The sequence below is a fragment of the Ranitomeya variabilis genome, chromosome 3 (genome assembly GCF_051348905.1).
Source record: "Ranitomeya variabilis isolate aRanVar5 chromosome 3, aRanVar5.hap1, whole genome shotgun sequence".
In the NCBI taxonomy this organism is placed as follows: domain Eukaryota; kingdom Metazoa; phylum Chordata; class Amphibia; order Anura; family Dendrobatidae; genus Ranitomeya; species Ranitomeya variabilis.
In genome coordinates this window covers 340,926,726-340,944,167 of record NC_135234.1, presented here as the reverse complement: position 1 = coordinate 340,944,167, position 17,442 = coordinate 340,926,726, and the positions used below count along the sequence as shown (strand labels likewise).

Sequence of the window (17,442 nt, the reverse complement as noted above, 5' to 3'; positions counted from 1 at the left end):
CCTGAGCCAAATGGGAGGAGTGCTGGTCCAAAAAAAGAGACAAGTACATGCTATGTGCAAAAAGAAAAAAAAGAGCATGAACCGCACATCCCAAAATCATACGTTGATCTAAAGCCGCTAGGCAAAAATTTAAATACTGAACATGAGGTTTTCAGTTTAACATTCTGATCAGACTGTATGAAGCCCACTGCCCCTTCACGGCAAACCTCGTAGTGGGTCCTAACGCCCTAACGGAGCGGAGCCGTGCGGCGACCACCGCCGCAGCGGCCATGCACCAGCAGGGCGGACGGCCTGTTGCCCCACAGCACCCATGCTGCGAGACTGAGTCCTGAGTCAGTATCTGTGGCTTTGTGCTGGTGGGGCGGCGTGGTCTGGAGTCTTGGGGACTCAGTCTCGCAGCATGGGTGCTGTGGGGCAACAGGCCGTCCGCCCTGCTGGTGCATGGCCGCTGCGGCGGTGGTCGCCGCACGGCTCCGCTCCGTTAGGGCGTTAGGACCCACTACGAGGTTTGCCGTGAAGGGGCAGTGGGCTTCATACAGTCTGATCAGAATGTTAAACTGAAAACCTCATGTTCAGTATTTAAATTTTTGCCTAGCGGCTTTAGATCAACGTATGATTTTGGGATGTGCGGTTCATGCTCTTTTTTTTCTTTTTGCACATAGCATGTACTTGTCTCTTTTTTTGGACCAGCACTCCTCCCATTTGGCTCAGGTGATTTTAATTAGCAGGAGACTGCAAAGTAAGGGGTCTAGCCCATTTTGGCTCTCACTGAAGAGCTGGAGGAAGGTGAGTTGAAATGCTCCCTTCATTTTGGTGCTGGTGCTGTGTGGCGGCCATTGTTGCTGTGGCTTTGTGCTGGTGGGGCGGCGTGGTCTGGAGTCTTGGGGACTCAGTCTCGCAGCATGGGTGCTGTGGGGCAACAGGCCGTCCGCCCTGCTGGTGCATGGCCGCTACGGCGGTGGTCGCCGCACGGCTCCGCTCCGTTAGGGCGTTAGGACCCACTACGAGGTTTGCCGTGAAGGGGCAGTGGGCTTCATACAGTCTGATCAGAATGTTAAACTGAAAACCTCATGTTCAGTATTTAAATTTTTGCCTAGCGGCTTTAGATCAACGTATGATTTTGGGATGTGCGGTTCATGCTCTTTTTTTTCTTTTTGCACATAGCATGTACATGCAAAAGTTGCCTCACACAAAACTTGCACATACTGAAAACGCACCACACATAAAACTCGCCACGCGCAAAACTCGCCATGCGCAAAACTTGCTGCACACAACTTGCTACACTAACCTGTCACATGCAACTCGACACACAAAAAGTTGCTACACGCATGTCGCCACACAAAACACATCTCACAAAAGTCACTACATGCATGTCGCCACACGCAACTCAACACACACAACTTGACACATGAAACTCGCCCTAAAACACGCACAAGTCTGGTTTTATCCTTCAAAAATAAAAATCTGATTAATAAGCAGACAAACTACAAGAGCAACAACTGTACCATATAGGAAATACGGCAGCTGTCAGTCACATGACCTGTCTATTATGTGTATGTGTGAGCTAATATATACTGCCAGGGGGGAGGGATTCCTGTAGGCTGCGGATTTATCAGGCTGCCAATTTAGCTTACAAATACTGAGGTAAAAATACTGACCAAATAACGTGTGAACCGGGTCTAATACAGGAGGAGATGACATACAGATATATACTATATAGAGGGGAGATGACACACAGATATATACTATACACAGGAGAGATGACACACGTATATACTATATACAGGAGGAGATGACACAGGTATATACTATATACAGGAGGAGATGACACACACATATATACTATATACAGGGGAGATGACACACAGGTATATACTATATACAGGAGGAGATGACACACAGGCATATACTATATACAGGAGGAGATGACACACTGGTATATACTATATACAGGGGAGATGACATACAGGTACATACTATATACAGGGGAGATGACACAGGTATATACTATATACAGGGGAGATGACACGTATATACTATATACAGGGGAGATGACACATATATACTATATACAGGGGAGATGACACACATGTATATACTATTTACAGGAGGAGATGACACACTGGTATATACTATATACAGAGGAGATGACATACAGGTACATAATATACACAGGGGAGATGACACAGATATATACTATATACAGGAGGAGATGACACGGGTATATACTATATATAGGAGGAGATGACACAGGTATATACTATATACAGGAGCAGTTGACACACCGGTATATACTATATACAGGAGGAGATGACACATAGTTATATAGAAGAGGAGATGACATACAGCAGGTATATACTTTTTAAGATGACATACAGGTATATACTATATACAGGAGATGACATACAGGTGTATACTATATATAAGGGAGATGACAAACATGTATATACTGAGGGGAAAATGAGAGGTGTGAGGTGAAAATGAGGGGTGTGAGGTGAAAATGAAAAGGTGTGAGTGCAAAATGAGAGGAGTGAGGGAAAATAGTGGAGTGATCGGAAAATGACAGATGTGAGGTTGAAATGACAAGTGTTAGGGGGGAATGAGAGGAGTGAGGGGGAAAATGAGAGATGTGAGGGGGAAAATGAGAGGCGTGATGGGAAAATAAGAGAAGTGAGGTGCTATAACTAACCACAGATATTTACTATGCCCAGGCAACGCCGGGCTCTTCAGCTAATATATATATATATATATATATATATATATATATATATATATATATATATATATATATATATATATATATATATATATATATACATACACACACATACATAAATACATACAGTACAGACAAAAAGTTTGGGCACACCTTGACATTTAAAGATTGTTCTGTATTTTCATGACTATAAAAATTGTACTTTCACACTGAAGGCATCAACACTATGAATTAACACATGTGGAATTATATACCTAACAAAAAAGTGTGAAACAACTGAAAATATGTCTTATATTCTAGGTTCTTTAAAGTAGCCGCCTTTTGCTTTGATGACTGCTTTGCGCACTCTCGGCATTCTCTTGATGAGCTTCAAGAGGTAGTCACCGGGAATGGTCTTCCAACAATCTTGAAGGAGTTCCCAGAGATGCTTAGCACTTGTTGGCCCTTTTGCCTTCACTCTGCGGTCCAGCTCACCCCAAACCATCTCGATTGGGTTTAGGTCTGGTGACTGTGGAAGCCAGGTCATCTGGCGTAGCACCCCATCACTCTCCTTCTTGGTCAAATAGCCCTTACACAGCCTGGAGATGTGTTTGGGGTCATTGTCCTGTTGAAAAATAAATGATGGTCCACCTAAACGCAAACCGGATGGAATAGCATGCCGCTGCAAGATGCTGTCGTAGCCATGATGGTTCAGTATGCCTTCACTTTTGAATAAATCCCCAACAGTGTCACCAGCAAAGCACCCCCACACCATCACACCTCCTCCTCCACACTTCACGGTGGGAACCAGACATGTAGAGTCCATCCATTCACCTTTTCTGCGTCGCACAAAGACAAGGTGGTTGGAATAAAAGATCTCAAATTTGGACTCATCAGACCAAAGCACAGATTTCCACTGGTCTAATGTCCATTCCTTGTGTTCTTTAGCCCAAACAAGTCTCTTCTGCTTGTTGCCTGTCCTTAGCAGTGGTTTCCTAGCAGCTATTTTACCATGAAGACCTGCTGCACAAAGTCTCCTCTTAACAGTTGTTGTAGAGATGTGTCTGCTGCTAGAACTCTGTGTGACTCTTGGTCTTCCTTTCCTGGGGCGGTCCTCATGTGAGCCAGTTTCTTTGTAGCGCTTGATGGTTTTTGCCACTGCACTTGGGGACACTTTCAAAGTTTTCCCAATTTTTTGGACTGACTGACCTTCATTTTTAAAGTAATAATGGCCACTCGTTTTTCTTTACTTAGCTGCTTTTTTCTTGCCATATTACAAATTCTAACAGTCCATTCAGTAGGACTATCAGATGTGAATCCACCAGACTTCTGGACAACACAACTGATGGTCCCAACCCCATTTATGAGACAAGAAATCCCACTTATTAAACCTGACAGAGCACCCCTGTGAAGTGAAAACCATTCCCGGTGACTACCTCTTGAAGCTCAGCAAGAGAATGCCAACAGTGTGCAAAGCAGTCATCAAAGCAAAAGGTGGCTACTTTGAAGAACCTAGAATATAAGACATAATTTCAGTTGTTTCACACTTTTTTGTTAAGTATATAATTCCACATGTGTTAATTCATAGTTTTGATGCCTTCAGTGTGAATGTACAATTTTCATAGTCATGAAAATACAGAAAAATCTTTAAATGAGAAGGTGTGCCCAAACTTTTGGTCTGTAATGTATGTATACATATACACAGGTGCTTCTCACAAAATTAGAATATCATCAAGAAGTTAATATATTTCAGTTCTTCAATACAAAAAGTGAAACTCATATTTTATATAGATTCATTACAAACGGTGATTTTATTTCAAGTGTTTATTTCTGTTAATGTTGATGATTATGGCTTACAGCCAATGAAAACCCTGAAGTCATTATCTCAGTAAGGCTACTTTCACACTAGCGTTAACTGCAATCCGCCACAATACAACGTTTTGCCAAAAAAACGCATCCTGCAAAAGTGCTTGCAGGATGCGTTTTTCCCCCATAGACTTACATTAAGCGACGTATTGACACACGTCGCAACCGTCGTGCGACGGTTGCGCGGTGTTGTGGCGGACCGTCGGGACCAAAAAACGCTACATGTAACGTTTTTTTGCTCACGACGGTCCGCCTTTTCCGACCGCGCATGCGCGGCCGGAACTCCGCCCCCACCTCCCCGCACCTCACAATGGGGCAGCGGATGCGCTGGAAAAATGCATCCGCTGCCCCCGTTGTGCGACGGAGACAACGCTAGCGTCGGGAACCTCGGCCCGACGCACCGCGACGGGCTGAGCCCGACGCTAGTGTGAAAGTAGCCTAAAATAGAATACTTAACAAAAACCACCTGCAAAGGCTTCCTAAGCTGTTAAAAAGGTCCCTTAGTCTGTTTCAGTAGGCTCCGCAATCATGGGGAAGACTGCTGACTTGACAGATGTCCAGAAGGCAGTCACTGACACACTCCACAAGGAGGGTAAGCCACAAAAGGTCATTGCAAAAGAAGCTGGCTGTTCACAGAGTGCTGTATCCAAGCATATTAATGGAAAGTTGAGTGGAAGGAAAAAATGTGGTAGAAAAAGGTGCACAAGCAACCAGGATAACTGGAGCCTTGAAAGGATTGTTAAGAAAAGGCCATTCAAAAATTTGGGGGAGACTCACAACGAGTGGACTGCTGCTGGAGTCATTGTTTCAAGAGCCACCACACACAGACGTATCCAGGACATGGGCTACAAGTGTCGCATTCCTTGTGCCAAGCCATTTATGACCAATAAACAACGGCAGAAGCGTCTTACCTGAGCCAAGAGGAAAAAGAACTGGACTGTTGGTCAGTGGTCCAAGGTGTTGTTTTCGTATGAATGTAAATTTAGCATTTCATTTGGAAATAAAGGTCCCAGTGTCTGGCAAAAGAGTGGAGTGGCACACAATCCAAGCTGATTGAGGACTAGTGTGAAGTTTCCACAATCAGTGGTGGTTTGGGGAGCCATGTCATCTGCTGGTGTAGGTCCACTATGTTTTATCAAGATCAAAGACAGCGCAGCCGTCTACCAGGAAATTTTAGAGCACTTCATGCTTCCCTATCGACAAGCTTTTTGGAGATGGAAATTTCATTTTCCAGCAGGTCTTGGCACCTGTCCACATTGCCAAAAGTACTATTACCTGGTTTAAAAACAACAGTATCACTGTGCTTGATTGGCCAGCAAACTCGCCTGACTAACCCCATAGAGAATCTATTGTGTATTGTCAAGAGGAAGATGAGAGACGCCAGACCCAGTAATGCAGATGAGCTGAAGGCTGCTATCAAAGCAACCTGGGCTTCCATAACACCTCAGCAGTGCCAAATGCTGATCGCCTCCATGCCACTCCACATTAATGCAGTAATTGACGCAAAAGGAGCCCCGACCAAGTGTTGAATGCATGTAGTGAACACACATTTCAGTTGGCCAACATTTCGGATTTTAAAATAATTTTTCAAGCTGGTGTTGTAAAGTATTCCAATTTATTCACTGGCTGTAATCCATAATCATAAACAATTACAGAATTGTTTTAAAGAACTGAAATACATTTATTTTTTGATGATATTCTAACTTTGTGAGAAGCACCTGTGTATGTGTGTGTGTGTGTGTGTGTGTGTGTGTGTGTGTGTGTGTGTGTGTATGTGTGTATGTATATATATATATATATATATATATATATATATATATATATATATATATATATATATATATATATATATATATATATATATATATATATATATATATATATATATATACACACACACTCACCGGCCACTTTATTAGGTACACCATGCTAGTAACGGGTTGGACCCCCTTTTGCCTTCAGAACTGCCTCAATTCTTCGTGGCATAGATTCAACAAGGTGCTGGAAGCATTCCTCAGAGATTTTGGTCCATATTGACATGATGGCATCACACAGTTGCCGCAGATTTGTCGGCTGCACATCCCAAAGATGCTCCATACAAGGCAGGATGGATCCATGCTTTCATGTTGTTTACGCCAAATTCTGACCCTACCATCCGAATGTCGCAGCAGAAATCGAGACTCATCAGACCAAGCAACGTTTTTCCAATCTTCTACTGTCCAATTTCGATGAGCTTGTACAAATTGTAGCCTCAGTTTCCTGTTCTTAGCTGAAAGGAGTGGTACCCGGTGTGGTCTTCTGCTGCTGTAGCCCATCTGCCTCAAAGTTCGACGCACTGTGCGTTCAGAGATGCTCTTAGGCCTACCTTGGTTGTAACGGGTGGCGATTTGAGTCACTGTTACCTTTCTATCAGCTCGAACCAGTCTGCCCATTCTCCTCTGACCTCTGGCATCAACAAGGCATTTCCGCCCACAGAACTGCCGCTCACTGGATTTTTTTTCTTTTTCGGACCATTCTCTGTAAACCCTAGAGATGGTTGTGCGTGAAAATCCCAGTAGATCAGCAGTTTCTGAAATACTCAGACCAGCCCTTCTGGCACCAACAACCATGCCACGCTCAAAGGCACTCAAATCACCTTTCTTCCCCATACTGATGCTCGGTTTGAACTGCAGGAGATTGTCTTGACCATGTCTACATGCCTAAATGCACTGAGTTGCCGCCATGTGATTGGCTGATTAGAAATTAAGTGTTAACAAGAAGTTGGACAGGTGTACCTAATAAAGTGGCCGGTGAGTGTATATATATATATATATATATATATATATATATATATATATATATATATATATATATATATATATATATATATATATATATATATATATATATATATATATATATATATATATACATATACACACACACACACACATATATATACATGCTGATTTATGTTCATTTTGTCTCCAAAAATCAGAACAGAAAACGATAAAAAAGGGTTATATAAGGAAATTATAGCACTCAAAATATTGTAAATCAAAAGCTAAAACAAAAGTCTTTTAGTGTTTGACAGCAGTCAACCATAAAAAAACTATATAAATCTGGTATCGCTATAATTACACAGCATGAGGAATGGCGTAAAAAATAAATAAAACCAATTCTTCACCTGCTGTTGATTTGTTCATTCTGCCTCCCAAAGATCGCAGTAAGGCTCGGCTCACATTTATCCTGCGCTCTGCACTGAGTGCTCACACCGGGGCTTCTTTGTAAATCTCTGAAATAAGTGATTCAGGAGGAATCCCTGGCTGAAAATTCCCTAGAATGAGGCAGATGGAGACTCTATGCACAATGTCTGGCCTGCACAAAAGCACGGTCGGTCACAGTTTTGTGCACTTCTGAAAAGAAGGACAAGGCTGAACAGAGGCAGACGGAGTCCAAAGTAACCCTGCTGCCTCATTTAGTGAATGGATCCCTCAGGGGTTTTGTCTGAATCATGTCCTTCAGAGATGTAGATTGAAACCCCAATGTAAGTGTTAAGCGCAGAGCACTGGATAAATCTGATCCTAAATGTTATGTAAAATATTCCCAATAAAAGCTTCAACTGAATACAAAAAAGCAAGTGCCCACTCAGGTCCTTCATCTGTCAATGGAAATATAGGTGGCTTCCACACTACTGGTAGGCCAAAGGCTCTGGAAAAGATCTATGGCTCCTCACCCCTCAAAAGAAATTCAGCATATTCTGCACTCCCAAATCCTACTGCCTCATCCCTTCTGAGACCCAAAGTGTGTCTAAACCACATTTAGAGTCCACATCTTTAGCAGGGGTCTAATTTCCAAAATGGGGTCACTTGAGGGGGAATTCTGCTCTTCTGGTCCTTATGGGCTCTGTATGTGGAGTCTGCAAACTATTATAAGAAAATCTGTGCTCCAGTAAGCAAGTAGCGCTCCTTCTGTTCAGAGTCTCGCCGTGCGGCTGAGCAGTAGTGTACAGCCACATAAGGGGTATTTCCCCGTTCAGCATAATTGTGTGACAAATTTTGGAGCCATTTTTACCCTTTTCCTGGTGGGAAAATGTAAAATTTATACTAGAGGGTGTTCAGAGGTGCAGGTAAACCGCCGACATTTTGTGAAAGCCCGGAGCCCCCATGCTTTCCAATGCAGTGGACTCCGCGACAATGGCCACCGGCGGGGGCCCATGAGCAATTGAGATACCGGGAGCAGAGATCTCAATCTTCGCATGTGCCGGAAAGCATGGAAAGTGCGGGGACTCTGGGCTTTCACAAAATGTTAGCGGAGCCCCAGCCAAACACCCCCTACCACCAGCAAAAGAGTGTCCTTTAATCTGAAAAACACCGTGTGTGCATGTATATGTATTATATATATATATATATATATATATATATATATATATATATATATATATATATATATATATATATATATATATATATATATATATACACACACACACACACACACACACACACACACACTATACATATTTTGTATTTGCGTACTTGTACTGAGCTGGAAAATCATTTTGCCAAGCCACTTTTACCATATAGTGAATATTGGTAATTGAAAACCCAATTTCAAACAAATGCAATTTCAACACATTTTAAATTATTTTCTTGTTTTCAAGTACACTATGTGATAGAATCAATGGTGCCACTCAAGAGTGCAACTTGTCCTGCAAAAAACAAGCCTTCACATGGCCATATTGACAGAAAAATAAAAAAAGTTATGGCTCTTGGAAGAAGGGAAGGAAAAATACGGAAAAAAAAAAACAACGGAAAATCACCATGTCATGAAGGGGTTAGCAAAGTTTTATGGTATTTTTTTGAAACATAGATTTCCATAAATTGTTTCATAGGCGCAGAGGTTTCACACTTGCAGGTTTATTGGTTATGGGTCTACCTTTCAATCTTAAAAAAATAAATAAATTAAAAAAAAAAAATTGTCAACCAAAAGCATTGGTTGGTACCTTCTTCCTCTCCAGACGCTCCTGCTCTTCCCTCTGAAAGTGCTGTTCTCTCTCCAGTCTCTGTTTTTCTGCTTCTTCGCGAGCTTTGGCTTCTGCTTCTTCTTTCTGTAAAATGTTTCAAAAGGGTAAATATACTCAAAGAGGATCCTGTAACACAACCTGCCCAGGAGAGGAGACAACAAGCTTCTCTATACTGTATGCTGCTCACAGTAGTGCACCAGCTTGAGAAACACAGAAGCTACACATGCACAAATATTAGAAAAATGTAAAACCTGCAAGAAAAAGGAGACCGGGTGTCACTATTCCAGACAGAGAACTCTTCATGGGCATATGCATTATTTCTTATGCACTGGTCTGATACTGATTAATTGGGCAGTAGTGCGTTTTATTCTGCCCATATCTGAATTGCTGTTACCAGACAATGTTAATGCATAAATGCATATATGATGCATAGACTTAATGATGGTCTGATTGGGATTACCCAACATTTAGTTACACGCAGGTTATAGCCCATCATTCATATTACCGTATTTTGCGGTTTATAAGATGCTCCGGATTATAAGATGCACTCCAAATTTTGAGGAGAAAAATAGGAAAAACACCTTTTTTTTTTTTTTTTTAATAATATGGTGGTGCTTCTTACAATCCAGGAGTCTTATTGCTTACCGGGGCGGTGGGTGCGGTGAAGCGGGGTCCCAGGGTCGCTGCTGGTGTTCAGTGGTGCAGGCCGCAGTGGAACAGGGTGGCTGCTGAAGGAGGCAAGAGTGGCGCTGCGGGTGTCCAGTGGTGCGGGGGCTCCACCGACATTTTGTGAAAGCCCAGAGCCCCCGCACTGTTTACTGTGCGGTGGACTCAGGGAAAATGGCTGCCGGGGCAGAGCATGAGCAGATGGAGATCTTGGTGCAGAGATCTCCATCTGCGCCGCATCCAATTTCCTGGAGACATCGTGTAGTCAGGCGCAGATGGAGATCTCGGCTTTCCTGCATCTGCGCCAAGTTAGAAACCGGACCCCAGAAGAAGAATGGTGGCCGCCATATGCCGCCGCCGCAGGGCTACAGCTTGTCGCTGTACCACCACCGCAACACCCCCAGCTCTGGGCCCGCAGTATTGACCCCTCGGTAAGAACAGTGATTGGTTTATAAGACGCACCCCCATTTTCCCTCTAATTTTGGGGATCATAAAAGTGCGTCTTATAATTGGAAAAATATGGTATATGCAGGCTTTATTAATTTGCAGCTACTTTTTAAGACAACCAGAATCGCTGCCAAAACCATACATCCACACCCTGCACCATACATCTATCAATCCTATCAACAGAAAACAAATAAATGCTAAAGAGAATCATTCAGAGAGCCAATGTGGCATCCTAGTCACCAAGCTAGCCGGACATACCTGTTTGGCATCTAATATATAATTGCCTAGAATACTACTTCCTGCAATTTGTGCCAACTTCCGTGGCTTTGTCCGGAGCTAATGTCCGAAGATAATGTCCGGAGCTAATGTCCGGAGATAAGTGACGTCACCAGTGTCCTACACCCAGGCAGAGCACAGGGGCCCCAGGCAGCATATGGGGCCCCAGGCAGAGCACAGTGGCCCCAGGCAGAGCACAGGGGCCCCAGGCAGCATATGGGGCCCCAGGCAGAGCACAGTGGTCCCAGGCAGAGCACAGGGGCCCCAGGCAGCCTATGGGGCCCCAGGCAGAGCACAGTGGCCCCAGGCAGAGCACAGGGGCCCCATGCAGCATATGGGGCCCCAGGGAGAGCACAGGGGCCCCAGGCAGAGCACAGGGGCCCCAGGCAGCATATGGGGCCCCAGGCAGAGCACAGGGGCCCCAGGCAGCATATGGGGCCCCGGGAAGAGCACAGTGGCCCCAGGCAGAGCACAGGGGCCCCAGGCAGAACATGGGGCCCCAGGCAGAGCACAGGGGCCCCAGGCAGAGCACAGGGGCCCCAGGCAGAGCACAGGGGCCCCAGGCAGCATATGGGGCCCCAGGCAGAGCACAGTGGCCCCAGGCAGCATATGGGGCCCCAGGCAGAGCACAGTGGCCCCAGGCAGCATATGGGGCCCCAGGCAGAGCACAGTGGTCCCAGGCAGAGCACAGGGGCACCAGGCAGCTTATGGGGCCCCAGGCAGAGCACAGTGGCCCCAGGCAGAACATGGGGCCCCAGGCAGAGCACAGTGGCCCCAGGCAGAGCACAGGGGCCCCAGGCAGAACATGGGGCCCCAGGCAGAGCACAGGGGCCCCAGGCAGAGCACAGGGGCCCCAGGCAGCATATGGGGCCCCAGGCATAGCACAGGGGCCCCAGGCAGGATATGGGGCCCCAGGCAGAGCACAGTGGCCCCAGGCAGAGCACAGGGGCCCCAGGCAGCATATGGGGCCCCAGGCAGAGCACAGTGGTCCCAGGCAGAGCACAGGGGCCCCAGGCAGAGCACAGTGGCCCCAGGCAGAACATGGGGCCCCAGGCAGAGCACAGGGGCCCCAGGCAGAGCACAGGGGCCCCAGGCAGCATATGGGGCCCCAGGCAGCATATGGGGCCCCAGGCAGAGCACAGTGGTCCCAGGCAGAGCACAGGGGCCCCAGGCAGCCTATGGGGCCCCAGGCAGAGCACAGGGGCCCCAGGCAGCATATGGGGCCCCAGGCAGAGCACAGGGGCCCCAGGCAGAGCACAGGGGCCCCAGGCAGAACATGGGGCCCCAGGCAGAGCACAGGGGCCCCAGGCAGAGCACAGGGGCCCCAGGCAGAGCACAGGGGCCCCAGGCAGAGCACAGGGGCCCCAGGCAGCATATGGGGCCCCAGGCAGAGCACAGGGGCCCCAGGCAGCATATGGGGCCCCAGGCAGAGCACAGCGATATTTTGGACCACTGTGCGGTGTTTCAGACCCCCTGTGTGATGTCTGGGGCCCTGTTCTTAAGTATATTAAAGATTAAAGTAACATATATTAAAGTATATTATAGATCAAATTTGACACGTTTATGAGCACCATTGAGTGATATACTCAAGAATGACATAATTTTTCAACATTTTATGGTTTCAAACTGTAAACACTCAGTTTTTTTTACTTCAACCAGAAAACCTTAACGGTTCATAAAAAACTTGACTGTTCAGGATATGATAAAAGTCATAGTATTCTGAATCTTTAACTTATAAAGATACCTTTACATGGGGTGATTATTGGTTCCAGAGAGGCTTTCGGCCGATAATCGTACACATGGCTGGTGACAGGACAATACAATATAAACGTTCAAAGGTAAACACTGATAACATTAAAATCTAATATATAATTGCCTAGAATACTACTTCCGGCAATTTGTGCCAACTTCCGTGGCTTTGTCCGGAGATAATGTCCGGAGATAAGTGACGTCACCAGCGTCCTACACCCGCTCAGGGTGGACAAAGATATATGCCTTCGTGGTGCGCGGCACTTTTCTGATTGGTTGCCGCCTGCCGCGAGCGACCAATCAGAAATGTGCCGTACTGTCTAGAATTGTCAAGAGCTGGTGAGTGCAGCCATTTTTTGTTCTTTCTTACTATTATTTATTAATTGTATTATTCTTACATTTGAATAAATAAAGTATATATGGATTCTAGACTCCCGATTCTTTAGAATCGGGCTGCCATCTAGTCTGTAATAACAAATTACTTAAAGGGTAGTCAAAATTTTCATTTTCATTTCACAAGTCAATAGTACACATGAAAGGAGGCAACTTTGCAATACCGTATAGCTTATCTACGCGTATGTGCACAGGATCAGTATTTGCAGTGGGCTGGACGATGTGCAATGTCCAAATGTTACAGCATAGTGATGGGATATCGAGAAAACCCATCTCCACTGTGCATGCACAGACGCCCGCAGATAACACACGAAGACGGACATGTGGTGCATCTTTCCAGATCACAGCATGTCACTTTATCTTGCGAAAACGCAAGCCTCCGCAAGGTAAATGCCATGTCACCCGTACAATGTATTGGAAGCAGTGAATTCGCACGGTTCAGTGAACACAGAGGAGTCACCTGCGTTCAATAGCCGGCAGCGAACATGTGCTGAGTCCAAAGCGCTGTCAATTACTGACCGTGTGCACATACCCAAGGTATCCACTTTTTTCCCCACCTGGACTTATGAATCATTCTCAGAATTCTTAATTCATGGGTCCAGTCTATAGCCAGTGAAGACAGATTGTTACATTAGGAAATGGCGGCTGATACTGATGAAATTCTATGGGGAGGAGAGGGGACGAAGAGAGGGGAGCTACAGGCAGAGCTCTTCCCTTCTCCCAAAACCTAGGATCTTATCAGCAGCAACCGTCATCTGAGTAAAGTAACAATTTTGAGAATGAGTGATCCGTCCTGGAGGATAAAGAAGCAGATTCATCCAATATGTTAAAAAGATGTTTATTTTCACGTGTCCTTGATTTTTTAAATAAAAACGTACCCAACAATTGCTGTAAAGGAGGCCTCCCATAGACTGGAAAGTGGTGACATCACTCAGAAGAGGAGGGAAACAGGGCTTCATACTGGAGAAGACGGCGCTAGGCGAGTATATTAGAACACAGGGCCGGGTACACATAAATTGGCCAATTTATAAGCTAAGCATTCTCAATTTTTCGGATTTTCTAGTGCAATAAAGCAATCCGAGTGTCATATATCATGTTTGCACGCTATAGCGTTACAGAGTGCGGCTTTATTTGTTGTTAGATACGGAGATGGCTACTCTTAGTAAGCACCTGTACACACCTGATGTCTGTTTGGAAGGGACGGGCAGTCTTTTTATTTTAGAACACCAACACTATGGTGCATACACATATACACAGATTTAGGAGAAAAAATTCCACACTGACTGATGTGAGAGGTTAGACCAGGAGATCAGGGCTGTATGGCATCATACTTCACACTGAGAAACCTGCTCTAAGATATGGTGGGAGGTTGTCCCTTTGAGTGTCATTGCCTGCTTATGATTTGGCAATGCCATACAGTGGGAAGAAGTACAGACCAGAAGTGAAAAACCATCTATCACCCACTTGGAGAGGCAAAATTAAAAAGCTAACACAAAACACCCGTTTTATTCCACTCTGGAGCCACTATTACATTGTGTGTCTAGTTCAACCTGAAAAATTTGGTGAAAGGACCATTGGAAGAGATGTATGGAACAGAACAGAACTCAGCAGCACCATATTGCTTACTGGCCAGTGCGGGTACTGCACTTTATCTTCCATTCACCCATACACATCTCATATTGATGACGTATCAATTCCAGTGAGTGATAAAGTGCAGTACTCAGCAGTGGCCGATAAGGAATGTATGGAGTAGATTTCAGCGAAATAGTGGGGGTGCTGGGTGCGGTTCGCCAAAACTCATATTGATGACTCATTCTCTCCATAAGTCATAAATGCTTTGGTCCGGCACAACCCTCTTATCTGGTTAAAATCAGACATGTAATAGTTTGCATGGAAAATACAAATTCAAAATTAATAATCTGTAATCCACTCAGCCATGTTGTGTACAAAACTAAGAGAAAAGCATAGCGACAGATAACCTTAAAGGGAATTTTCACCAGGTTTTTGTTATGCCATCTCAGAGTAGCATGATGGAGACCTTGCTTGCAGTGCTGTGTCCCTGGGCTGCTTGCTGCAGTTTTGAGAATATTGCTGTTTATCTGCTGCAGATCTAGCAGTTCTCTGAATGCTGAGATCTGTATATCCTCACCCACACCACTGATTGGCAGCTTTCTGTGTGCATAACCTAGATATTAATCAACTTTGAGACTTTTTCCTCGGATGAATTAGCTGAATAATATATGATGTGGACTCTCTATTGACACGTGTTTGCATTTTATCTGGAGTTCTGGATCAACCTCCATTTGTAGACTGCATATTCTATTACTCATCTTCCCTCTGCCACTGCTGCTCTGGGTCCCTGGCAGTTTTCATTTACCCAGCTCAAGCCTTCTTGTGGTGTCTCAATATGTGGCCAATATCAACCCCACTAATGTTACTGCTGCCACCAGGAAATAGCTGCAGCATTCACATATTTATATAGCGCCATTCACTTCCACATTGCTTTACAGACATCATCAATTTGATGTCACACCATCATGCTAGGCAGATAAAGGTCAGGTGAAGATCAAAGAATCATCAACACAGGAGCAGAACAGCACTGGCAAGCAGCAAGCATGTAATACTCCTCTATTTACTAGATACCTTTATCCCTGGTCTTAAAAAAATAATAATACAGTTCGACAAGCCCTAGAACAATTGGCTGCAATATATATTGGTCAACATGGAAGATTAAAATACACTAATGTAAACGTAAAAAGAAATCAAAAACTGCCTCTTCACTAATCATGATGAAGTGTAAATGCAGGTACAACTGTTTTGCTAAAGAACCAGATATTTTCGATTCTATAATGAACAGAAAATACACATTTATTTTATTTTTAATCTCGCTGTCAAGGAGAATGGTAAACCATGATGACAAAATGGCTGCACACTGACAACAGGGGGCAGCAGAGGCCCTTCCTTGATGAAGTGCTACCTTTACGATATATATACATATTTATTTTTATTTTTTTTTTACAAGGACCAGTAGTGTATGTGCACTGTGTGATCTTCATATGACCAGGGAACAGGATATACGTGTCAATAACTTCTCTGCCCTCAAAGGATTGAGCAAAATAGTTACCTACATTTAACCATTTAGCACACGAATATTCTTCCACCTCCTTTTATACATTATTGTAAAGGTTTCTCGTCTCTCACTTGTTTCTGTAGTCTCTCCGTCTCCTCTTGCTCAGCTCTGGCTTTTTCTTCTGCAGCCTTCCTCTGTTCTTCCTCTTCCTGTTGACGTCTCTTTTCCTCCACTTGTCTCTTTTGCTCCTGCAGTCGCTGGGCCTCGGCCTCTCTCTGGAGTCTTTCCTCAGCCTCCCGAAGTGCTCGCTCTTCTCTTTCTCGTCTATAGTTGACAGAATTTGAGGGTTTAAGAACAACCATGCTACTACAGTAAATACGTCATAAACAAATAATGGTAGCCAGATATGAGACAATATTGCATGTTTTGCATGGTCCACCATTTTGTTCCATTTTGTAACACAAACTGCCTGGTGGAAAGATGGCCATCCATGTGTGGAGAATTACTGACACTGCTGTACATGTGTCCTGTTGGAGTACCTCTTTAAAAGGCTCCACTGATTACACAGGACAGACGGAAAAAGCCACGTTTTAAAACTTTAACAGAAATACAGATCAGTGATGAGGCTGAACAATGAACGATGAGAATGTAAACAATTGGTAAATGGCCTATTAACAATAAATTATCTTTTGTGTAGAGATATTCAGCAATATGTTATTATTAGGTTTCCCCTCACTACACACAAAAATAATTAAAAATAACTTGCAGGGACATATAAATATAAATTGACCACTGGAGATTTGCTGAGGGGTTTTAAATCGGCATTCTGCTTGCAGGTCCGGAAACAGGAGTTCAAAGAATGTGTAAAACCACAGGGCACAATGAGATCACGTCATATACCAAGACTACATATGCAGTAAACATTTCCTGCTGTTAAAGAAGTGTTTCTTATCACGTCATACTAAAATTCCTCTTCTCACACAGCTTTTTCTGATACTAACTATTTTAGGATGTTTAGAGCTCAGTAATCCCTAGAATATTTTAAAAAAATTATACTAGATAATAATATAATAATAATTTTTATTTATATAGCGCCAACATATTCCGCAGCGCTTTACAACTTATAGAGGGGACTTGTACAGACAATAGACATTACAGCATAACAGAAATCACAGTTCAAAATAGATACCAGGAGGAATGAGGGCCCTGCTCGCAAGCTTACAAACTATGAGGAAAAGGGGAGACACGAGAGGTGGATGGTAACAATTGCTTTAG

General features: G+C 44.3%; 1 protein-coding gene across 6 annotated transcripts in view; it reads right to left on the bottom strand.

The window, feature by feature from the left end:
* The window catches only part of LOC143815984 (MAP7 domain-containing protein 1-like), a 132,264-nt gene that overhangs the window by 22,122 nt on the left and 92,700 nt on the right, over window positions 1–17,442 (bottom strand). For all 6 annotated transcript variants that reach the window (XM_077295852.1, XM_077295849.1, XM_077295854.1 and 3 more), the window contains 2 exons: window positions 16,299–16,491; window positions 9,546–9,650 (listed from right to left, as the gene is read on the bottom strand). In XM_077295852.1, coding sequence (XP_077151967.1) covers window positions 9,546–9,650; window positions 16,299–16,491 — 298 coding nt within the window. The remainder of the gene's footprint in view (window positions 1–9,545; window positions 9,651–16,298; window positions 16,492–17,442) is intronic.